A 24,962-nucleotide genomic window follows, 5' to 3' on the forward strand; every position below is an offset into this window, starting at 1 on the left:
CGCCTTCTCAACCTTCACGTGAAAATATTTTCTAGAGAAGCAAGGATGTGATGAGTTATCATCCATCCTATCATGCTCTATAAAGTCACTGTTGTATACACAATCGTGTGTGAAAATTTCATGTCAATCAGTTGAATATAAATAGCAAAAAAAGACAAAGTTGTGAAAAATCTTTAGGAGCAAATATGTCTTTTTTATTTATTTATTTTTTAACAAAAATTTTCTCATAAAATTGGCATAAACTCTGATCAACTTTTGTTTAGTATCACATTCAACTACAACTAAAATGTAATTTTTATTTGGAAGTAGATTTTGATAATGTCAATCGAAAATGAGATACAGGAGTGGGGGGAAAAAAAAGGCAGTTCAACTCCAACTTTAGTCCCTGGGTCAGTCAGTCAAACTTATCACGAAATCTGACTTATCAGGCTCTGAGTTACTGAGGTCCAACACTATTGCCTTACACAAGAAAATCTGGCATCGATCAGCTTGTGGAGAAAAAAAAAAAAAAAAAAAAAAAAAAAAAAAAAAAAAAAAAAATGCATCCTTCACATTTAACCGAGTTGTGTTCCTTTTTGTTAGTCAATTTGTGCATTCTACTTGTGAATAAATTCGTTTGATAAATTTGTTGGGATTTTTTTTTTTTCTTTTTTTTTACCAGGTGGTACTGTACAAGACTTCCAGGTGGTACTCATTCAGGAAAAGTTTGGGAACCATTGAATTAACTGATATAGAGCTTCTCATTCTGAGTAATTTGAATCCATACATATCCGTTGCAAATTGTTTACAATGTTGACAACAATTTTTAAACATTTATCATTTTTGGGAGGGAATGAGCTAATGCGTTGCGACACCCATGCGTTTGATGGATTGACAGACACTGAAGAACACCGTAAAGCGTGTTTGTTCGTGTGTGTACTATCACATTATTTGAGCACGCGTAAATTCAATCATGGCGACTGGTCCTTTTGTTTAAATATGGAGCCACTGACCAATGGAAATAATACATGATAAATTTATCTAATCAGAGCAGTTTGTGGACAGAAGCAACTGGATTTAAATCAATCTACGAAAGATGTCTGAGCAGGCGGGGAATTATTTCCATTGTATCACCAGATTTTATGAAGTTTTTCTTTTCTTTATTTATTTTTTTATTATATATCCTGGCCTATAGTGCCTGTAGGTAACTTGAAGAGTACTGGAAGCACTTTGAAGCTTCACCCATTAGAGGCACAGGCAATTCTATTTATTAGGGGCCATATCACCACTCAAGCACATCTTTGGTGTAACCACCTAGAACCTGGGTATCATGGTGACATGTACCTAACTTTAAACCACTTGACAAATGGCAAAGTATCAAGGCGATATACGGTGAGATTCGAACCAGCACGTGGACGACTGCCCGACCTCAAGCTCACCACCTTATCCACTATGCCTTCACGTTAATTTCTAGGTGTTGGTAGTCATGTTAAGTTAATTTATTTTGGTTAGGTAAGTTTAATTGGGTTAGGTAAGTTCTGAGGAAGAAATATCAGTGGTGTGTGTCACCTTAACTAGGCAGTGTAAGCTCAGTTTGGTTAGGTTACAGTTAGGGGTAAGTTAGTTTTGGTTAAATAGATAAGTTTCAACAGGTTGGCATAACCAGCTGTGACCACCAGTGGTGGTGAGTACTCTCCACAGCAGTAACAGTAAAAATTTGGATGATAAATCTTACTTATAGCAACTCTTTATGTATTTTTAAATAGCCCCCTTCCTCCTCAGCAGGTTTGGGGGCACATGGAGAACTGGGGGTTTTGGGGGAGAGGGGAACAAATCTAGCAAAATTTGATCTTCCCAAAACATCTACAGATCCCCTTAGCCTAAACTAGCTAGGGGGTTGCATCCCACCAGACCCCCCTAGGGTCTTTACCCTAATTTAACCAGACCTAACCTAAATGTTCTCTAGCAAGGGAGCCTGCACCCCCACAGACCCCCACAGACTGGCTGGGTAACAGCGCCCCCCTAGATCCCCCCCTACGGTCTTTATCCCAACCTAACCAAACCTAATGTAAACCCCTTCTAGTAGGGGGAACTGCACCACCCTCTGCAGATACCCCCTCCTAACCTAAACTAACTCAGGGGCTGATCCCCCTTAGGATCTTTATCTTAACGTAGATGTTGGTAAATCTTAGCAATAGTGCCTTCTTACTTATTTTCAAATAACCCCCTTCCTCCTCAGCAAGTTTGGGGGCACATGGGGAATTAGGGGTTTTGGGTGAGGGGTGGGAGACAAAAAGTCTACAGACTCCCTTAGCCTAAACTAGCTGGGGGCCTGACCCCCCCAGACCCCACCCATAGGGTCTTCACCCTAACTTAACCAAACCTATCCTAACATCTTCTAGCAAAGGGGCTGTTCCCCTACCCCCACCCTGACCCATCTAGGACCTTTATCCTAACCTAACCAAACCTAATCTATAGTCTGACCATTTTATCAAGAGCATTTTGGCGTTAGCTTTTTTGGGAATTTCCCAGCCTCCGGTGGTGCCAAACTTTATATTGGGCAAATTATTGAATTAGAGCCTATGTGTCACTGGGAACCTTGCTCCCTACCTCTCTCTCTCTCTCTCTCTCTCTCTCTCTCTCTCTCTGTATATAGAATTTACATTTCTATCAGAGATTTATACAGTAATACTCCGCTTAACGAACAGGATAGGGGGTGTCAAAGCAGTTCATAGAGCGGAAATTCGTTAAGCAGACGTAATTTTCCCATAGGAAATAATGGAAATAGGGGGGATGCGTTCCGGGCTGGTCTCCAACATACCACATGAAGAAAAAAAAAAAAAAAAAAAAAGAAAAGGAAAAAAAAAAAATATATATATATATATATATATATATATATATATATATATATATATATATATATATATATATATATTTCTATTAGCTTTTTACAAACCTTGCCCCCAAGAAAGGATTGTTTTGTAATGCACGAAATGAAATCTTACATGAAATACCAAAAAATAAAGCAGAGATGATGAGATCGGCCACAGACGGTGGAGACTCCGGCGACTTGGCTGCTTCTTCTTCTTCTTGTGACCTTTTTAGCTTGGCATGTTGTCTTTCACCACGATATTAAATTTGTTTCCACTCCTCTATTGCCTGCTATAATGGATATCATATCTTAGTATTCATATACACTCATGCCATGAGGATAACCTGGACTCCGTGGCACTGAGTGATAGTGAATTACTAATGAAATACCGCGGTATTTCATTAGTAATTCACTAGCACTCAGTCATGTAAGATTTCACTTTATGCATTACAAAACAATCCTTTCTTGGGGGCAAGATTGTAAAAAGCTAATAGAAATGTTTTGTGAACATAAATGCATATATAAGACAGTAACACCACCTCCAGAGGTGGTGTTCCCAGCAACCTCAGAGCAACCTTGCTACCGTACCTCCAAGCGTTCATGGATGCCATTTCGCGGCAGGAGGTTGCTCTGAGGTTGTTAAAGAATCTTGGATCCAGCTCCAGGAGCACTAGAGACAGGCGGGGAGCCAGACAATCACAGTGAAGCTGCCGCGTTCGGTCCCTCACCTGGCAAATTCAAACCCAGAAAATTCGCTAAAACGGATGTGGTTGTACGTTATGCAGACTTTTTGGTCTAACTTTATATAGTACGTTTAACCAGAAATTCCTTAGACGAACGTTCGTTAAGCGGAGTATTACTGTACTTACTTATGAATTACTAAAATTTGAGAAAAGACTGCCTGTCAGTCAGTCAATCTGCCTCATCCCTTCCTCTGTCTGTCTGTTTCTCCCCACACACCACCTCTCTCTCTCTCTCTCTCTCTCTCTCTCTCTCTCTCTCTCTCTCTCTCTCTCTCTCTCTCTTTCTCTCTCTCTTTATCTCAATGTCCATTATAAATTTTGTTTAAATATGATAGATTTCCTTTTTCATATAATAATTTCTTTAAACTATGATATATTTAATTATTCTTTAATCTTTATTAATGGCTTATTTTGCACACCCCGACGTTGGTTACGGTTGCATGGCGCTTCTTCGTCAGTGAGGAGAACACAGGATGTGCTGGTGATGTCTGTGTCATGCAAGCTTAATTGTAAGTTGAACAAATTCTTCTAATAATTACCTCGCTCATGTTGGTAGCTTTTGCTGTTTGGGCAACAGATTTTGAAGAGTCAATTAATGGCCCCTTATTACCCTTTCCTTGCAAGAAATACTTATTTAGTGAGTAAATAATCTCTTTTTCTCGGCTTTGGAAGACACGAGAGCGAATGGGAGAGGTAGCTTCCATCCTGGCCTGTAGCGGGAGAGGAAGTGACCCATGGATTAACACTTTGACATATGACCTCACTCAGCAACCCAAAGGGATGTGACAATGCTCAGAGAAAATGTTGTTAAGTATTGTGGTGTTTGCAAAAACAATGCAAATATATTTGAAAATGAACATAAAATATACTAACTTGCCTTTTTAGAGAATCACAATGTATATATACTACAACACCATTTAATTTTTAAGTATGAAGTACCTGACTTGAGGTGTGTATTGGTACAAGTGTGGCACCACCACAGACCAGGAAATCTCTGAAAAAGCTAATGCCAAAATGCTCTTGGTAAAATGGTCAGACTATAAACATCTTCTAGCAGGAGGAGCTGCATCCCCCAGACCACACTCTCCTAGACAAGCTGAGGGACTCCCCCCATCCCCCTAAGGTCTTTACCTTAATCCTACCAAACCTAACCTAAATGTCTTCTAGCAGGAGAGGCTGCATCCCCCTCAGATCCCCCCCGACTAAATTAACTGGGCTGCTGGCCCCCTGACTTCCCTTAGGATCTTTACCCTAATCTAAATGTCTTCTAGCAGAGGGAGCTGTACCCTCCCAGACCCCTCAAGGACCCCCCAACATCACAATGTACTACATCACAGTGGCCACAAGCTCACCAACACATGGATAACTCTCTTTGCTCACGACAAGCTTCATCATTGTGGACTTAAGTTTTGAGAGGCACTTACAAAACTTTAAGAGCCTGTGTAAGACACACTATGGCCAGCTACCAAATAAAACTACAAATAAACGTGTTGGATATAAACTATTTCACCATTAAATGTCATTATTTTACTGCTTTGTTAGGAGGTGCTACTGGTAAGATTATCCTTACGTAATATTCTTTTTTGTTTTCATCGCAATAGAGTAGGTACTACTTTCTGAGGGGATTGACTGTTTTTTTTTGGGGGGAAGGAAGGGAGAAGGGAAATATATATAAAAAAAAAAGTACTGATTTGTGACAGAAACGAAGTGCTGATTCATTCTAAACACATCGAAAACTATCAGAAAAAAATAGTTTGACACTGGTAAGAGTATGGCGAAAGATTGAAACTTTACTCAAGTATAATAAGTTACGTTGGAATTAAGCTGACTAATGTAGCATAGTTTACATCTCTACACCATTATCACCACAATTGTCATACATGTTTTAAATACGTCCTCTCTCTCTCTCTCTCTCTCTCTCTCTCTCTCTCTCTCTCTATTGTCGTATACTTTGGATTAATAGGATAAAAGATCCATGAAAATATAAAGAACAGCGGCAAACTCACAAACCTTTTCTATCAGGGTCCATTTTTTTACCTCTCTGCCTGACAGTGGGAGATAATGTAAGTATAGATACGGAGTAGCCTTTGTAACATCAGGTCCTGACAAGTGGCAGTGGGAGGGACGCAATGTGCAGACGAAAGGTTGTTTGCGTCGCTTTGCCTCCGAAGTGTTTCCCACTATCCCTTACCGGGGGCGATAAGGGAGGGTGGGGAAAAAAAGAAAGGGTCCTGTGACTTGTTTTCTACCAACATATCTACTGATTTTTTCTAAGGACATCAACCTAGGGCAACATAAAGTTACAAAAAGGTCCACTTATAGGTCCTTATAGAGTAAATACAGTCCACAAACCATCTTTTAAGAAGTATTTGAAATCTTCCTCTGGATACATTTCTTTTTCTAAATATCTTGTGATACGTAGTGGTGATCCGGTGGCCGATCGGTCTCAGCTACGGTAGGTGCGCAAAGGAACTACCACTCTACCTACTACTTAAAATTACCTACCTATACTTCGTTCTGCCTTCAGCCTTTTTTTTTTTTTTTTTTTTTTTTCTTAGCTACGGCAGTGACAGTGGGAAGTTTGGAACATGGATCTACCACCGTAGTACAAAATATGATTTTTTTTTAATCATGATTTATTCAGTTAAAGAAAAATGAATAAGATTAACTACCTAAATGAACGAATGAAGTCCAGCCTTCAGATAAAAACGAAATGTCATTGATCATTCCCCACCCACCCCCCAACCACCAGAGAGAGAGAGAGAGAGAGAGAGAGAGAGAGAGATTATTCCGTTAGAGAGACACAAACAATCTCACGTGTGGAGGGACGGACACTGAGGGAAGCGTGTAAGGTGACGATGGGATTATCAGCGGCTCCTGCTCATCCCACCCTCTGCTCTTCTTGTATATCCCAGTAACAGCGGCCGGGGGGAGAAATATACATCACTTCCCATATTTAAAAGTAAGTGGTGTACTTGGAGATACAAGAAAATCAGTCACGATGTAGTGTCTCAATAACATGTTCTTACGTACATGTTTTCAATGTGTGTTCTGCCTACACGCTATTCATTAACTTTTCTTACCTCTTTTGAGCCATGCCATGATCACATAGACGACAGACCTCGTGATTCATTATAGTAGGTTGGTGTTTTCTACAACTTACCGACAAATCTTGTGTTTCATCAAAGGTTGTTTACGGTCTCCCTTAAATGTCAATAATGTAAGTATCTAATTACAAATCTATATTACTTATTGAATGTAAGTAATGGCTGGATACAGTTTTGTGTGCTGAGCATATAGAGACTTCTATATTGCATTATAATCTAAATGTCTATGATTTAAAAACCCTGCATAATGTGCTGCAACAAAATTAATGGTGTTATACTATAGTTGGCAGCATCTTTGTATAGATCCTTTTAAATTATGATACTGCATAGTGAATGTTACCATTGTCTAAAGGTCAATAGCTCTCCATGAATGAAGATCAGCCACCCCAGATTTTATATGAGTGGATCATGCCAGCGAGATGCTCTGGTTTGCAACATCACAATATCACTGAAAAACTGATCCCAAGGCAAGATAACTTGTCTGTTAGTTTAATTTGTCATGTTCTTTCATATAAAATCTCGTAAGCAAGAAGGAAGTGATCCTCATAAAAAAGTATGAACATATAAAAAGAATTAAGTATTTCTTACAAAGTGTATGTTTTTCAATAGCCATCTATATATCTCATATATCTGTTTAAGAAATACTTCCAGGTATGCCTTGATCTCTCTTAGAAACCCAAAACATTTATTTCTTCATATTCTTAGAGCTAGAGAATGTATATTTAGTGCTTGTTACAGTGTTGCTGTATTTTCAGAAGAGAAGATTGGCTCCCTCTAAAGTTGTAATAGTCATCCAGAATGAAAATGGCAGCCCCATTCTCCAAGGAGTACAAAGCAGTGACAAGCCTCCGTGTCTCTGAGGAGGACTACTGCCTTGAGCTTGCCCCTGCCAATGAATGGAGGACCCTGGCTGTGTCTTCCTCTGATAAGATAGTGTCATTATTGGAAACAGAAACCTTGACAAAGACACTGACCTTGGAGCCACACTTGGAGCCCATCACTGGCATCAAGTTCTCCCAGAGTGACAGCAACAATCTCTGGACTAGCAGTGTCGATGGCTCCATCAAAATGTGGGACCTGCGATCCAGCCAGTGTGAAAAAGAATTTCAGGGAAAAAATGAGACTTCTCTTGACTCTAAACCTATCACTTGTTTTGATATTTCTAATAATGAAAGAATCCTTTGTGGGGGTACAGAGCTGTTGGAACATGGTGCTTTCATACTGTTCTGGGACATTCGTGGAAAGGAGGTTCTTGGGAGCTATTTTGAGTCTGCTACGGATGACATCTCTCAGATTGTTTTCAACCCACATCAGGATGATATTCTTGCTGCAGCCTCTACTGATGGGTTAATTAATATATTTGACATATCACAGAACTCTGAGAGTGATGCTCTCACATATAGTTTAAATACAGAGGTGGCTGTGTCAAAACTATGTTGGCAAAGTCATGGAAGTAAGTATGAGAGGCTGGCAGCAACCACAGATGTGGAAACTTTCCAGTACTGGGACATAAGAGAAGCTGCACCATTGCATAGCTTTTCCAGGGAGGAAATAGCTGGTGCCATGAAGTGCCAGACATCAGATGAAAGCTATATTGTGTCTGCAATGGTATTTAATCATAGTGATGATCCGATTATCTTAGCTGGATTCCACACTGAATCAGAAAGTGACTCGCTGCGAACTTTAAGGCTTGACCTATCTTCTGGGCAATTGAGACAACATGGGAACTTTGTGGCTCGACAATCACTGCTCATGACGCGCACAGCCTTGTACCAGCCACAGACAGACACTTTCTTCACTGGAGGAGAGTGTGGAGTGGTGAGGCTGTGGTGCCCTGAAACACAGGCAACCACAGGGAAAGAGCATTTGACTAAAAAAACAAAGCAGCACAGAAATAAGCCTTATTAGCTTAGATGTGAATGTTTATGTTATGGTTCTATTTGTGCATGAATGTTGATTTTACATAGCCAAGAAAATTAATAGGCTCTCAAGTTCATAAAAATATTAATTCATGATAATTGACTTTGTTGCTTGATACAAATAAAGTATTCAGTGTATTTTCATGAATTATTTTAACTTACTGTAAATTAGGAAAAGAATTACAAAACATTGGCACATTATATGTACATACATATCTATAGATTTGGCAGATAAAGGAGTACATGATTGATATAACATGTATTCAAAATAAATGTAAATCCATGGTCCTTAGGAGGCATCCTACTAAATATGATCGACTAGGGAAAGTGGATGTAAAAACTGGAAAAATTAAGAAAAAGTGTGCTGTATCCAAGAAATTAGGATTTTTCATTCACCTACCTTGTCAGAGTGTGAATGTCATGTCGTGTTAAATGATGTATATGGAAAACACTGACTTGCTGGAGCTGCAATGTGCTGGAGCAATTTTAGAAGTGTCACATGAAGTATGGCAGTGTTTCATTACTACCTGACATGCATCCTATGGACTGCTAAGATTTTTGTCAAAAATTACTAAATTGCTCTAAATATCTACATGAAAACTCCATCTTTCTCTGACCTTGAAGACCAAGATAACAATTTATTGGAAAAGAAAACAATCCTTAATCAATTGATTTTGTTTTAGTTTCACTAATTTTTTTTTTTTTTCAAAGTACAAAGTCTTCAGTTGTTTGCTTTCATTAACAAACTGGATACATACACAAGCTACTTGTCTGTGAAAAATATTCCCATTAGAAAGCCTGTAAATGGTTATCAAACTCAGTTTCTGTTGCATAAATAGATTTGGAGGAGGAACAGTCACTGGCCCTTTGGAAAAGCAAAGAGCCATCCATGACTGACAGAAGCCACAGTTACATGCAGATATACTACGTTTGATGTGAAGTAGCTAGTTGTGTGAGATATCTGTGCATACTCTTCTCAAGATGCTGTAACTAGGTGAGTTGTGGCATCAGTTTCTCCTGTACAGTACATGTGCTCATTATAGTAAATGGTCATGCAGAGTCAAATTCATAGACCAACCATGTCCCTTTCCACGCAGTGCTCATCAGTCAAACGTATTGTTAATCACACAATCAATAATCATAAAATATGCACATGAAAGAAAAGTGGGAAGATATATCCACATGTAAAACTAATCATGCACAAGAATTTACGGTGGTTCTTCATTTGAACAGATAATAGTAAGGAATAATGAGGCTTGCAATGTTTGCAGTCACTGTACAGTTAAGGACACAAAAATGACCTGCTGATGCCAGCAGCCATAAGGATACAGTTCTTTGTGAGAAGAATGTTAGACAAAATACTATGCTAATCTTATTTCTGTATTCAGCACGTGTATTTATAAAGATTTTCAAAATCAGTTTAAAGGTTGCAACTGAAGATACATGGGGACTGTCCATAGAAAAATTCTGCTTGCTGCAACATAAACTTTACTCATGCAACAGACAACATCCACATGCTTCAAAACAGCTGTAATGTATGTAGACATCTTATTAGGCAAAGCTTGCACCAACCAAGAAACTGGCAATGGCCATTGGCCACAAGCTAGGATTCCACAAGACTCGGGGTCAGTCAGTGTTGCAGGTAAACAGAACACTGCAGAAATCATGTTTGTGTTTTGTAGACATCTAAAGGTGATGTTTGCAATCAATTTTGTATTGGAAGTGTTCTAAAGTTGGGCGAGTCATAAGTAGACATATGCTGGTGTGAATTACATGTCAACCATGTGTCTATATTCTGCAAAAACTTAATGAGTGCTAAGACAACATTCACATTGTCTGCTACTCGAATTTTCTTTTTCTCATTTCTCCAATAAAAGTAAATGAAAATATCCACAGCAATTCGAAAAATTACATCCAAATAAAATTAAGTAAACATTTGTTGCATGAAAATCTATAACAATTATTTTACATGTAAATTTAGTTTGTTATCATACTAAGTTACTAGGTAAAATTTTTCAGTATGATGAAATGCTAGAGAAAGGTTTATGTGATATTCTTACAATTCATTATGTCCTATAATACTAGCACAGATTTGGTATTTACTTATCCATAATCTGAAAGATACAAAATATCTTTAGTAAACTGACTCGTCTTGAGGTCCAGCTACAAGTAGAAGCTGGAGTTATTACAGATTCTACCACTTTTAGAATTGGTAGAACTTTTGCACAGCACCAAGCAAAGAAGAGGCAAGTGAGACAAGAATTGTACAACTTGTACAGTACAGAAACTAATTCCTATCTGTATAGAGGGAATGCATGCAATCAGCAAACTAACTTCAATCCTCTAGCTTGAAAAGACTGCACACATGTGAAGATGCAAGTAATGAGCATGGTGATTGCTACACTGCAAGTTACAGTAGTAAATGATAATGCAAATCAATGGAAATGAAATGTTGCAGATGAGATGGTTTGGTCGTGATGCACGCACACAAGTGCTGTATGTATTTCAAGTGTATTACTGTGAGGAAGCTAAAGCTTCAAGGAACTGCATATTTGTGATGAGAAAATAACTGTGTATGGAAATCATGAAACAAAAATCTTACACATGATTATGATTGGAGCAAAGTATACAAATACAAAAATGGCTGAGAAATATAGTATTACACAGGAGTTATTAATATTAGTGCACCATTGGTTATTTATTATTTCTTGCTAATTTTTTTTTTTATTTATTTATTTTTTTATATATATACTGTGCAAGAACAGCCTTGGTGGACGGTGGCCTTCATACCACTTCACTGGCAAGTAGAGGAGCATGCCTATTCCTGATGAAATAGCAAGTAATGGTGCAACTTTTAGATGTAATGATTATATGATATTTTTTATGTATTGCTATGCTTAGCCTCCTGCAGTGTAGTAAGATGGTCAATGAGACTGTGACTGTCTCTTGCTCCAAAGGCAAACAGGGATAAGAGTATGAATGAAGTGTGTATGAATGTGTCGTGGTCTGTCTGGGCCATCCAATGTGCAATTGTTGGTCTGGTATATAGGTATACTGATATATGTATGTATTGAGCCAAGTTGCACTAAGACTAGAATATCAGGGATGCTCATAGTTGCCACTTTCAGTAAGACTGCAAATATTCCATTCACAGTATAAGCTGGGGTAAGAGATAGTTAGTCAATCCTAAGTTGTCAAGTTCCTCAAAGTTACAGAGGAATAAATCCATCATGCTCTGCTCACTCTTCCTTCCTCCATGTCATACTTTATAAGTGTCAGAGATTTCTTCCTTGTATATTTAATGTAGTCCTCTCATTCTTTCTTCTCATGTACACCTACATGGTCCTTGTATTTCACTATGTCTTCCTCTACCACACTCATACATACTTCACTAGCCATTTAACCTTCTGCCATTCTATCTAGGTGGCTGATCCACCTTTTACTGGTTTGCATCTATAACACAATACCATGAAGAGAATATCAATGGAATAAATAAATGGTAATGAAATATCAAGCATTAGTTACATATGCCAAGCTAACATAAGCATGTCAAGGATGAGAGAGAGAGAGAGAGAGAGAGAGAGAGAGAGAGAGAGAGAGAGAGAGAGAGAGAGAGAGAGAGAGAGAGAGAGAGGTTCAATATATGATGATGAATGTGTTTTTTATGACAAAGATGATCAATCAGACAATAATCTAAGTAGTGTTACTGAACATTACAGTATTAGATCATTAAAAATATAATCCAAGAGAATACTTAAAAATAATAACAGACAGACACCATCAACAAATAATTCTTAAATAAATATCTAAAGCAACAAAATCTTGCAACTTCAACAATGTCAAAAACAAAAACAAAAACAAAAGTTTGACACCTACATCCTTGAAATAAACATACACAGTAAAACTGAACCCAGCTTAATTTTCTAAGCTCCTACAAGCTTTAACAGTCTGCAGTACATGAAACCTGCAGTAAGAAATCTGTAACTTCTATTTTTCAAAGCTAAAATGTAAAATGCATAATAAGTCACACAGGATATTTTTTTTTCCCTTTATCCAACTGTCACAATAAAACACCTACAGTACACTATTCCCTATGAAGGACTAGGTGAAGTCTTTAACATACATCATTGATGATTACAACCATACAGTGCTTGATTAATTAACCTCTTGTACTGCCAACAGCATTCACTTGGTATGCCAGTCTAGTTATAAAAGCCTAAAGTACCAATATGTGTGTGTGTGTGTGTGTGTGTGTGTGTGTGTGTGTGTGTGTGTGTGTGTGTGTGTGTGTGTGTACGTACTTCCTAATGGGTATCTTCCCTCAGTGTACACAGTAGGACAAGGTACACCTGAACCATCAGCAGGCCCAGAAGATGTTGGTGGATCAATCAGTAATATTTGTAACCAAGAACAGGAAGTACAATAAATATCACAGAATGAGCTCCTCTTCAGCACCATTCCTTCCTTTATTATCTTTGACTTTTCTGCCGGAAATTCTCCAACTCCAGAATGCTGCGGCTTAGCCTGTGGGAGGTTGGGAAGAGAATATGAGAAAGCTGCCATCATGTTTGATAAATACTACTTATAAAAACAACTCACAGATTTAGCTTATGCAAAGTGTAATAAAAATAATTGTAGAGTATGTATCAATAGAGTATTCCCCTGCATATTCATGGTTTTGTGTATTTGCTAACTTTTACCAGATATTCCAACCAGCTCAGTCTTTCAGCCCAAAACATTCTCCCAGTTATTGTAAATTATGGTAACCCTCAATATAGTGAACATGAGTGGAGAAAGAGTGGATTGCTAAACACAAAAATTTTTTTCAAATGGACTAGAGAACTGCTCTTTGATTCCATTCTTAACTGGAGGCAGAGTGAAATTTCTAGGCCAGCTCTTTTAACCTCTTCACTCTGGACAACAGGAAATGGCTCCTGGTACCATATCTGGGCTGGGAGAATACCAGACTTAGAGGTAGCACTATCTCTCTCTCTCTCTAAACTCACGCAAATATTAGAGAAAAATTATCTCTCTGTTCTCTCTCTCTGAAAATAACAAACAACAAACAAGTAATGATGATAAGTGATTTTTCATACCAGGAACATATGTTATGAAATAAACTCACGCAAATATTAGAGAAAAAATTATAGTTTGCCTGTTCTTGATCATTTTCTGAAAATAACAAACAACAGAAAACATTCATCTTTATGGTAAACTAATCTCTTGGTTTCATAAAAAAATAAATAAAATAAAATTATTGCCAGCAGGGCACATCGGTGCTGTACTTATCCTATCCTGCTATAAGCATTTTTGCAATAATGATTAAAGTCAAGTAAGCCATTTAATCATACACGACCCACATTTTGAATGATCTCTTATAGTACTGGGGGGGAGGGGATAGGGGAATCTTAGCAGCACCCAGCCATGATGCAATATGTGTCCTTGGATATATCACAAGCGCTCCAAGAAAGCAAAATACAGTGAAGACTCGATACTCGAACGTCTTAAAAGTCAAACTTTTCAATACTTGAACGCCGCAAGAGTTCGAGCTGGTACTCAAAAAAATATCTGGTACTCGAACGCCTGCACATATGATTGTAAAAAAAGCTCCTGGCCTCGCTCTCCACTGTTGCCAGTTGTCCCGTTCTGATACCAGTAACATTGAAGGTAAAATACTGGTATTCCAATGCACATCCCTAGCCCACCGCTGCACCATGGTCTGGAGAACAAAAACATTCTCCTGCATTGTCTGTAGTTTACAATGGTGAATACAAGGAATCTAATGAAAGAGCAAGTGTTAGTGAGTCACAGCCCACCACTAGTGGGTTCACAGAAATCACACCAGGAGAGGATTTACCACAAGTTTTCATGGATGGTGACTTGTCCTCCAACAAATAACCTCCCTCCTCCTCCTCACCCTTCTCCCCTCCTCTTTTACATTATCCATCACCAGCCTTCACTTATGATAAGTACAAGTCAAAATCTTCAAAGAAATTTACATCAAAATTTTTGTAAATTTAAGTTTTGCTAAGGTTAGAACGAATGACCTGATTTATAGGTATCAGTAGTTGAACTTTTTGATATGTGAACAGCCATTTGGAACAAATTAAGTTCGAGTACCGAGTCTCTACTGTACACGTCCTCATGTCCAAGAGGTTAAGAGTGAATATCAACCTGATAAACACACAAGACTACACCTCAATGTTGCTCTGCCTAAAGGTATTACAATGTATCAACAATGAATAAGAATATAAGACTTACCTTCCAAATCCATTGAATAGAGCAACAACTTCCTCTCTTGACAGTTGGAAGTTAGTCTGTCTCACTGCTGACAGGTTGAGCTGCTGGTCAACTGGGTGGTCAAAGTTGCCTGAGAACAAGATCTTCAGTGCTGTCCCTAACCCAGTGATCTGGAAATGTAAAATAAATAAATAAATAAATAAATAAAACAAATACTAAATACGTAAACCTGAAAAAAATATTAAAATCTTAAAAAATTATATACACCATTTCTTTTACATAAATCAGCCAGATTCACAGCTGCACATACATATTGAAGAAGTTTGCAAATACTACATCCCTCTAATAACCTCAACACCACTATAAAAAATGAAGAGTTAGATCTAGAAAAAAAGAAAATTCAGTAAGAATTAAAGGTAATATTGGATTGTCTTGCACCTTCCACACAACAACTGTACCTGGAGTTTGCCCCAAAGACGACACTTGTCACACCCCACACAGTCCATGATCCTGCTGATGTTACGGAAGTGCTCTCGGAACTCCTCCTTGAGCTTGGCTGCCTGGAGTCCCCCCGTGAACATTGAGTGCTCGTTGAAGTGGTCAGGAAAGCTCCTGAAAATAAACGGGAATTAACTGGCATTTCATCCACAATGTTCAGATTTTGGGAATTTAAAATACTGGTAGGTGATGTTTGCCTGTACTATGCACTGTGTACTCTACTCATGATGATCTATTATTCAAATGCAGTCTATAGTTGTAATGTTTGCTTTCCTGTACTGCATTTTAATGATAGCAAAGTATCTATATATTTATCATTCTTTGTTATTCTGATTATTTAACAAAAGAAATTCACCAACATCAAGGTGGTAATGATGAAAGGACCTGAGGCTGCAATGGCTACATATGTACTGTGCATTATCATGATAATAATAATAATTATATTGATAATGATGGCAATGTAAAAATTCACTTACTTCACAATGGAGAGCAGGTCTGTGACGGCCTTTTTGACATCCCTGTCGTCTTCTTCACTGCCGGTGTAGAATTCTTGAGTTTGCAAATATGGTGCTGCTTTGGCAAGAGCTCTCAGCTCTTTTGGTGAAGAAAATAAGGAATATAAAATATCAGGCTTGAAAATTATTCTTCAGTGCTCTTTTACAAAATCTAAAGTAAGAGGGAAGAAAAAAAATAAAAAGGCCATATCAATATTTACCTTAAGAACAATTCAAATTATAACTCTTGAGTCTCATCCCAGTATAAGAATGATCAAACAAACCATTAAGCACCAAAATGCACATATGACTGGATCTATGTTCTAAAGATGAGAGAGAGAGAGAGAGAGAGAGAGAGAGAGAGAGAGAGAGAGAGAGAGAGAGAGAGAGAGAGAGAGAGAGAGAGAGAGAGAGAGAGAGAGAGAGAGAGAGAGAGAGAGAGAGAGAGATGACTCACCAAGTAAATACAGGAAGTAGAGGTTCTTGAGACGCTTGGGTCCCTCGCCACCTGTCAGCTCTGGGTCAAATCTGCGCTGGAACTCCTCCACATTGGGTCCCCAAATGCCTTCAGCAGATACATCAAACCCATTCTGGTCTGTTATTAGAAGAGCACAGAATTAAAATAAAGAAAAAGAAAAAAAGAAAAAAAGAAGAGAGAGAGAGAGAGAGAGAGAGAGAGAGAGAGAGAGAGAGAGAGAGAGAGAGAGAGAGAGAGAGAGAGAGAGAGAGACTCCAGCAGCATGACTAGCAAATCCTGGTCTGATCTGTTTTATTAAAACTCACCAAGGCTGTTTACATTCATGCACTCAACTGCTCTCTGTTCATCTATATCATGCACAGCTATGCTTCCTTTCTCCACAGACATTCACCTCTGGCTTAAAAGTTTTCTCATTAAATCCAATCACCTTCACTAATATCTCTTCTTTCAGCCACTCCATATATTAAAGACATCATAACGCCCCATGCTTTGCTCATTCAGCCAACTCTCTCATAATCTTTTAATATCAGTTATAAGATAAAAGTTTTGAAGGCACACCTGAGAGCAGATATCGAGCAGACAAGTGAATGTTGATGCTGCTGTGAAGACCAGAAACAGCTCGGTAAAATGCACGTTTCTCCAGGCACATGTCTGAAAGACGGTAATAATATTAGTGGTATTCACAAACTTTGTCAATACAGCTTTTTATTATTAGTGTTTTATCATCTCAAGATGAATCTATATTTTGCCTAGGGAAGTCAGTTATTATTATTATTATTATTTTTTTATTTATTTATTTTTTACATAAGCAAATGAGCTATTCATATCTCTGCACTTGTGTCACAATCTATTTTAGCATTGATGGAAAAATCAACTTACTTAAAACTTAATCATACATGCACTTCCTTTCAGCATTTATGCAATATTTCATAAATAAATCAAAGCATTTAATCATAATTCCTGCTAACCAACTATTTGTAACTGAGCCATACCCAGAGAAAAAGTAGATCACTAGTGAACTCTAAAATAAGCATTGCCATGTAGACAGCATTTCTGATCAAAATATGAAAATCACAACAATTACAAGCTTAGCAGCTATTGGAGATTACATAATATGTAGAATTATGTAGGCAAAGCACAAGATACATATAAGGAATTTACCATAATACAGACAATTGAAATACAAGCCAGTCATCTAGACCTTTGTAAGATGGTCTTGCTAATTCTTACAAGGCACACAACTGTAAAACCTTAACCCCTGTTTAGTATCTAGCAGGAAACAATCTGCACAGTCAATTCTAAGTGTAAAACTTAGAATTAATCATCTATGAAGCTGTTCACCAAACTGACTCCTCTCATAACAATATTGGCAATTATGTACATCTGAATATTCAAGAGAATACAGAATAATGCAATGTGTGTTAAGTTCATATAGACAAGTCCATCATAGCATCTCAATTTGGAATATCTACAGCCACAACTACAACAATTAAGATGGAACAGGCTAGTCCTCCACAGCACCAGTTTTACAAACAAACATTTTGGGTTATCTGTGCAACATTTAATAAGAAAATGAAGGACATCTAAACAGGTGAGTAGTTCTAATTCTTGAAAATTGATATTCAGAACAAAAACCATGCAGTTCACTGAATGTAGCAGAGGAACTTTTTTAAGCTAATAATTTATATGCAAAGCTTCATCATGCAACAAATTCAGTTGCTGTGAATCTGTTCAAGTAATTGTGAATTTAAAGTAGAGAATCATATTTTCAGCAAAGAGGTTTTCATGGCAATGCACCATTAGCCAATTAATCAAATTTAGCAAAGCTGGAAGAGATTTCTCATACATAACCAATCATTACAAAGCCTGATTTGTACCGAAGTATTCCTCCACCAAAGCGAACCGCCACCTACTGGATACAAGACTTACCCTGCAGGAACTCATCAGCTGTGCTTATGAAAAAGGGGAGGGGGAGGAAAAATTATGGGTAAGTAAATATCTCATGAGGCACAAGCAGCATACCTAGAATTAGAAAGCAACATTTCTAATAATCACTAAGAAAAACAAAATAAAAAAGTAAAGCCAACCATGTATCATAAAATTAGATTTACTGTAGATATATAAAAAATCTGAAGAGCATCACTGCAAGATTGAAATGGCAGCCTTCCTCATAGCAGCACAGTAATACTCAAGAGCTTCGAAAGTGATCTTAATAATCTTTCTCAATAAATCAACAACATGCCTCTAACCCTACCACTCCAGCTGCTCACTGCTACTCACCTCCAATGTTACTGAAGTCAGCATATGGTCCTAGATTCCTGGATGGCCTGCAAATAGGCCATGTATTGCATCACTTTGTTGAGACATACAGGAAATTCATATATTCATCACCTGGCATATAGTGGTGGGTTATATCAACATTTCCACCAATGCACTGTGTGTTTACAATTGTTTGGTATTTTTCCAGCTTCTTTTGAAATAGGTGTCTTCTGCTTATTGTACCTAAAATTCTATGTACTACATGGTAAATCTTGCTTAGTGTCCAGATCACATGCATTTGTTCCCATAGCATAGCCCTTCAGGACCATCACCATCTATGTAGTCATAACTTTACATTTACAACTGGTAATATAGAAAAGAGAGAATAACTCAGCCAATTTACCTTCCATAAGAAAGAAAGAAAGAAAGAGAGAGAGAGAGAGAGAGAGAGAGAGAGAGAGAGAGAGAGAGAGAGAGAGAGAGAGAGAGAGAGAGAGAGAGAGAGAGAGAAAATAAACCTCAATCACTCACTTGAAACAATTTTCCTGGTAAATGGACCTCCAGATGCGGTGGGCAGATGGACCAGCATAGCCTGTGTAGCGCTCTGGGTTCAGCAACAGGTCCACATACTCGCTGCCCTCAGAGTCATCGTCATCAATGTAACAGAAGCTGTCATGGGCTGCCCACTTCACAAAGTCATCCATAGATTCCTTGCTGCAAGCCAGAGGAAAGAAAAATATTGCTTTTACATAGTTCAGAGAGGAGACAATGTTGCACTTCTTTGTAATCAAAATATGAATAAGCACATGTTATTTTAGAGAAGTCATCTTTTTTTTTATACCTCACTTTGTCCTAAAATATATTTCAAGAGTGGCCATGACAGAAGACCCCTCACCTCTCCCTGTCCCAAAAATTCCTGTAATAGTGAGGGCATTACCCCGTGTGATAATGGTAGTGAGTGGTAAGGCACGGAGAGGCTGGTGTCACTGATGATGAAGTTCCAACCAGAACATCCCAGGGACAAAGAACCAGAACGAACAGGCTTGCTGAGACTTAATACATGTATTTAGATCTCCAACTCTGCAACCCATACTGTGCCTATGGCACCCCAAACTGCACACTCTGGGTTCAGTAACCCCCAACACAAGGTTGAGCCTATTGTCCAGGGCCAAGGTGGCCTCCACCAAGCAGTCACACACCATAGAACATCCGTCCTTCATATATGGCCTAACTAACACCAAACTAAGACCATGGTGCACTTTTGGTGTCCCCTTGGGCTCACTTTTCTTCCCCAATGGAATGCTCTGTTAAGAGGGTTGAATACTAGGTCAGTAGACTGTCACAAAAAAGTTAAGGCTACAAAAAAGCTCAGGGCCAATATGGTTGACCATCCTGTGTACACTGTCCTCCTTGAGTAAGGCAACCTACCTAGCATCTAGGTTCCTCCAAGGAACTAATATATGTGCAGTTAAAGCATGAATCCTAATGAGTCTGAAAAAAAGGGTGTGCATAACTCGGAGATTATAATGCCCTAGAGTAGTGTAAGAAAGTACTGTATGGTACACAGATCAGAAATGTGAGGTGTAGGGGTGCCATAGGCATAGAAGATGTTGTAACAGTAGAGATCTAAAAATGCGTATTAAGCCTTGGCAAACCTGTTAGTTCTGGTTCCTTGTCCCTCTGTGTCTTGCCACTCACTACTCTTTACTGCTACCACAGGAGATAATGGCCTCATTGTTACATATTGGAGAAAGTGGAGATATTTAAAAATCCTTCAGGAGTGTCTCATAAGGTCTGGATTTGTCATATTCCCTCCTGGGTTGTTCTACCTTATAGTACCTCTTTCATCACACATATTTCTATAGCTTATCCTCCTACTTTGCAAGTGATCTTTCTTTCCTATTAAGATCTTTAATTCAATCATGTACTTCTATACAAATTATATATCATTCATTCTTTTGAAAATGGCTGCATTATCAGCATGTGTACAGCTTACATGGTGAGGCATTCCCTTCTAGACACTTCCCAAAGCATATTTGATACTACCACATAATGATACTGAAGCAATGTCCATAGAAAATTATTCAATTTATCCTTGATTATTGGTTTCATAAACAAAGATTAAGGGAATATATGAGAACAAAAAAAGTAACTGATCAGAGGGTAATATGATGGGAAAAGAGTGAGTTCAAAATGTTTTGAAGGGAAAAGATCAAGAGGATAACTATCTACACTAAGTTCACTAGCTATGATTAATGGAGGTGAAGAAAAATGTCTGGGCAGAAAATATTCAAAGGGAAGGGGAGAAATTAATCTATCTGTGGCCACCCTGTATGGAATTACTAGTCTGGTATATAGATAGATTTCTTTCTGACCTGAGTGTTGTGTTGAGAAAGCCCAAGTCATTCTCATCATCACAGCCTCCACTGCCTAGGGATTTCACCTCCTTCTGGGACTTCTCTGGCTCTACGGCTCTTCCCTTGAGGCCTTCAGGAACCTGCAGAGTTCAGAACATTGTGGTGCATGCATTTTATACCTAATGAATGAAATATTACTGCACACAATTATTCTTTATGTGCTTTTCTTTACATTCTATCAGGTAGTTTTAACTCTCTCCCTAACATCCTTCAAGCCAAGATAGTAGTAGGTATCTTCATTATTATCCAAGTGCTTGCAGCTAAGTTAACTTTATATCATCACTGGTCTGTGTTGCTTGGTGTAACACTTCAACTCACATACCACTGACTAGTGAGTATAGCCCCAAAACTTACCACTGGAAAAAAGGACAAGACTGATTACAAAGACATGGGAAAGCACAAGTAGACAAGTAACACAAATCTTAAACAAAAAAAACATTATTCACAAGCAAGACATTTCCCAAAAGCTATTTCAAGTGCAGGTGCAAACAAAACAAAAGGTGCTTTCGGAGTAAGTTGTGACAAGGAACTGTTCGTTCTTTTTCCCCTCAGGGTCACATACTCTGGTGACTCACTGTGTGTATCAAAGGTGCTGTCATGTGTGTGACAAGTTCTAAGATATGCTGGAGAGACTTTAGAGCGCAGTACTGTTTTTTTCTACACATTATCATGAAATCCACTCATTTACACTATCTAGCGTCACCATTCTGAAAAGACTGATGTCAATTCCAATAATGCCTTTTCCTTTTCTTCAATCATGGTATGATATGTACAGATTAAGTACCAATGTGAATAGTAATTTTCAGTCAAATCTCAAAATGAAATGTGATTTATTGTCAAAAACAAGATCTCTTTCTGTGAATACAAACTTAAACTTCACATTCACAAGACAGCACCTCATCTCATGCAGCTTCTAAACATTTCAAAACAATCACAAACCAAAAAATAAAAATAAAATAAAAATTTAACAAAATAGGAGGCAGCAGCACTCCGCACAGCATAACCTTCTCACATGACTTTGCACCTTCAACAAAGTTTTCTATCAGTCTTGAAAGGTTATTGGACGAGCTTTGAGGGATTTCATGCTTCTCAGATGATGAAATGTCTTCTTGCTAAAAGATAAATGCAATAACACAGGTATGTGAATTAATCTGACAGAAGTAACAGACTTTCAGAAAACTCAATCAATCCCAAAATAAGGTATTTTAAAACTAAACCTTCATAAAACCCAAAACAAATCCAAAATAAGTAACTTTAAAATCAAACTAACAAAAATAAATTAACAAAAGAGGAAAAATTAATGAGTTAATCACCACCACCTATTAGGATTTTTTGAGGCAGAGTATCACCTGACAGGGAAGTCCTTTAACCAACAGATATTTGAAACTTGGGGGACAAAGAATGGAGCAAAGAATACAATAAGCTGAATCAATGCCAGGAAAACACTCTATTGACTTTAAACAATGTGGTATAGTTTCCAGTAATTTATTTTTTATATCAAGGATACACCTGATAACACTGGTCATGTTCCAATCATCACTAAATTTGTACTTTACAATGGGCCATCATTATACAGCTTCATTTTTCTTGGCTCACCTGTTTGTCATTTTTTTATGATGTAGTGTTGCCCATTTCCAACCTCACAAAATCATATTTAATGAATACTATTACCAATGAAAATACCAATTTCTAGGCACAAATCATATTAAGTAATAAAATAAAAGTTTAATAACAGATTAATAAGGAAAAGCATTTTATAAGAAGAAAACAAACTGAAATGTTTAGGTTGATTTATGAAAGAAAAAATACCAGGAATAAGGAGCATCTGCTGAAGGGGTAAGACAAGACCATGCATATTGCATACTCACATCAGTGCACGGCTGAACACTGCAGTAACGAATGGCACACTGACTGTTATCCTCCCAGAATGGACACTTCTTGTTCAGGTTTACCTGTGGATACATTAAACATATGAATTAATGACTAAAATATGAATTTATGAACAGGAATTGATTAAGTGGTACAGGAATTACAGATCTGGTACAGAATACAATGTGTCACAACAAGATCATAATATGACGCTGTACAGTTTACGTTGAAAGGATACACTCATAGGCACCCTGCACATACTACACACTTTATATAGAAACACATGATATGAAAAATAATAGATCAGTGATCTATCTTTTTCATTCTTACTACTAATAATAATGATGATGACAGTGTTATCTGTCTTCTTTGAGTGCCTTACCTTCCAGTACCTAAAGAAGACCTGCTGCAGGAGACTGTTGAGTCGTGGGTATATCTTCAGATTGTTGAAACTGTCTATCGTCTCCACTGAACACGAACAGTCATCAATAGCACCCTTCAGCTGAGGGTGAAAAAATTGTCATAACAACACAATTCTGCATGAAGGTAGTCATGCTGTCCATCTGGACTACAACAAATGCACTATCAACTAAGCTTCACTCTCTTGGTATTCCAAAACAATAAGGAAGGAACCAGTAATGAAATACCACCATATGAAAGAGATTTTCATATTTCATTATTTTTCAATGTAGCAACACTGGGGAAAAAAATATCACTTGGTCACTTTCCATTTAACCTTGTATAACGATCTGGGAAAATATATGCACTAACTTGTTTTGATATCTAATACAACCCTACTTTCCATATACCGATTGGCTTACAAATCCTCAAGTCTGCAGGAATGCAAATACCAAAGTAGGAAAATGTGCGATCACCGACTGATTCACGCTAATTTCTATTAATCTCTTGTCACCATATGTCACACACACGACACACTACACTCGCTCACCCACCTGGCAGAAACACCTCTCTCCAGCAGCAGTGTCCCTCTTGGTGTTAACTTTGCCGCTGCCGAAGAAGCTCGCCCAACACGGCTGCAGCAATACGCCCACTACCAACACCGCCGCCACCAGCACCACCCTCCCGCCAGTTGTCATCCTCCTTATGTAAACAGACAGACATATCAATACTTCACCGCTTTAACGTGTACAAAACCGTCGCAGTTCTATACCACATCTGCATTTCATGAATTATAATAAATAACTAGAAAAAGTGAAATAACACAGAAATCAACACCAAACATTATGAAACATCTTTCTAATAGACACCTTTTTTTGGCACTCCTCTACTTTTCTTTATATTTCAGTCTATTCTGTCAAGCTTGAAAGAGAGAGGACGGTTTATACGAAGAGTGGACACCGGCCAGATGTAATCCCCGGCCTGGTATGGGAGTAAAGAATGCTATGTCCGTAGTGTCCGGGCGGCTGTTTACCTCTGCTAGAGTTCCACCGCCCTCACTCGCTCACTCACTGCCTTGCGTCATCAGCTGATCCGCCGCGCCACACACCACTTGTAAACACTACTACGAAAAATAAAGTAGTAACAACCAACTTCAACCTTCCATTCTGATTCCACACGTTGTTGAAGGTGCATCCCTACACATATACACTTGCTGGAATCCGCTGCTAGTCAAGGCTTATTCGTGTTTATAAGAAGGCGTGCAGGGAGGGAGTTTAGCGGAGGAATACCAATCATGACCTTTACCTGACGTGGCCGACGCTAATCTCTAGCCCCGCGAAATTCAGTTACATCATCCTTGTTTAACACCCATACATCGTTCATTACTTTTTGGACTATTGCCCTTGGTGGAAATTATTTCATTGTACACTGTTGCTGCAAAATAATCATGTCTCTCTTTCTCTCACTAACAAGGGGGAAAAAAAATGTAACCAGTTTTCTACCTACTTCACTTTCACCTATCGACTTTATCGGAAATGTGCTAGGTATGAGGTTGGCACATACTCTCTCCTGGTGTGAAACTGGCGCCCAATTCCTGAGAAATATGTCTGTAGATTGTATCTAGAAACTGAAAAGCTGATTGAAAAAATTCATCTGAGTAGGTGGGAATTTTTAATCTCAATAGTAAT

The 24,962-nt window shown here is 38.1% G+C and overlaps 3 protein-coding genes across 14 annotated transcripts in view; 1 reads left to right on the forward strand and 2 right to left on the reverse strand.

Annotated features, from left to right (window-relative positions):
- Positions 1-6,058, reverse strand: part of LOC123517091 (zinc finger protein 83-like) — a 28,293-nt gene extending 22,235 nt beyond the window's left edge. For 2 of the 5 annotated variants that reach the window (XR_006678389.1, XR_006678388.1), the window contains exon 1: positions 5,605-5,787. The gene's annotated coding sequence lies outside the window, so the exon portion shown is untranslated. Of the gene's footprint in view, positions 1-4,133; positions 4,305-5,604; positions 5,789-5,946 lie in introns of those variants that run through there. The other 3 variants (XM_045276967.1, XM_045276968.1, XM_045276969.1) reach the window with 3 other exon arrangements.
- A 310-nt stretch (positions 6,059-6,368) lies between these two features.
- On the forward strand, positions 6,369-9,127 carry LOC123517093 (WD repeat-containing protein 89-like). The gene is made up of 2 exons (XM_045276978.1): positions 6,369-6,556; positions 7,457-9,127. The coding sequence occupies exon 2, from the start codon at positions 7,500-7,502 to the stop codon at positions 8,607-8,609; it is 1,110 nt and encodes a 369-aa protein (XP_045132913.1). The 5' UTR covers positions 6,369-6,556; positions 7,457-7,499; the 3' UTR covers positions 8,610-9,127.
- A 153-nt stretch (positions 9,128-9,280) lies between these two features.
- On the reverse strand, positions 9,281-24,531 carry LOC123517092 (ero1-like protein). 8 transcript variants are annotated; one of them, XM_045276973.1, is made up of 15 exons: positions 24,144-24,468; positions 23,829-23,976; positions 23,258-23,377; positions 22,875-22,958; positions 22,011-22,118; positions 20,965-21,086; positions 19,121-19,303; positions 18,611-18,648; positions 18,260-18,277; positions 16,889-16,981; positions 16,310-16,447; positions 15,835-15,952; positions 15,319-15,472; positions 14,882-15,030; positions 9,281-13,144 (listed from the first exon to the last, which is right to left on the reverse strand). In XM_045276973.1, exons 2-15 carry the CDS (start codon positions 23,970-23,972, stop codon positions 13,090-13,092), a joined length of 1,524 nt encoding a protein of 507 aa, XP_045132908.1. In that variant the 5' UTR covers positions 23,973-23,976; positions 24,144-24,468; the 3' UTR covers positions 9,281-13,089. The 8 variants fall into 8 exon arrangements, with proteins under 8 accessions (XP_045132908.1, XP_045132907.1, XP_045132906.1 ...); XM_045276972.1 differs by having other exon boundaries at positions 18,611-18,657; positions 24,308-24,467; XM_045276971.1 differs by having other exon boundaries at positions 18,611-18,657; positions 23,829-23,973; positions 24,144-24,467.
- Positions 24,532-24,962: the final 431 nt, after the last annotated feature.

This window comes from Portunus trituberculatus, chromosome 41 (genome assembly GCF_017591435.1).
Source record: "Portunus trituberculatus isolate SZX2019 chromosome 41, ASM1759143v1, whole genome shotgun sequence".
NCBI classification, from domain to species: Eukaryota; Metazoa; Arthropoda; class Malacostraca; order Decapoda; family Portunidae; genus Portunus; species Portunus trituberculatus.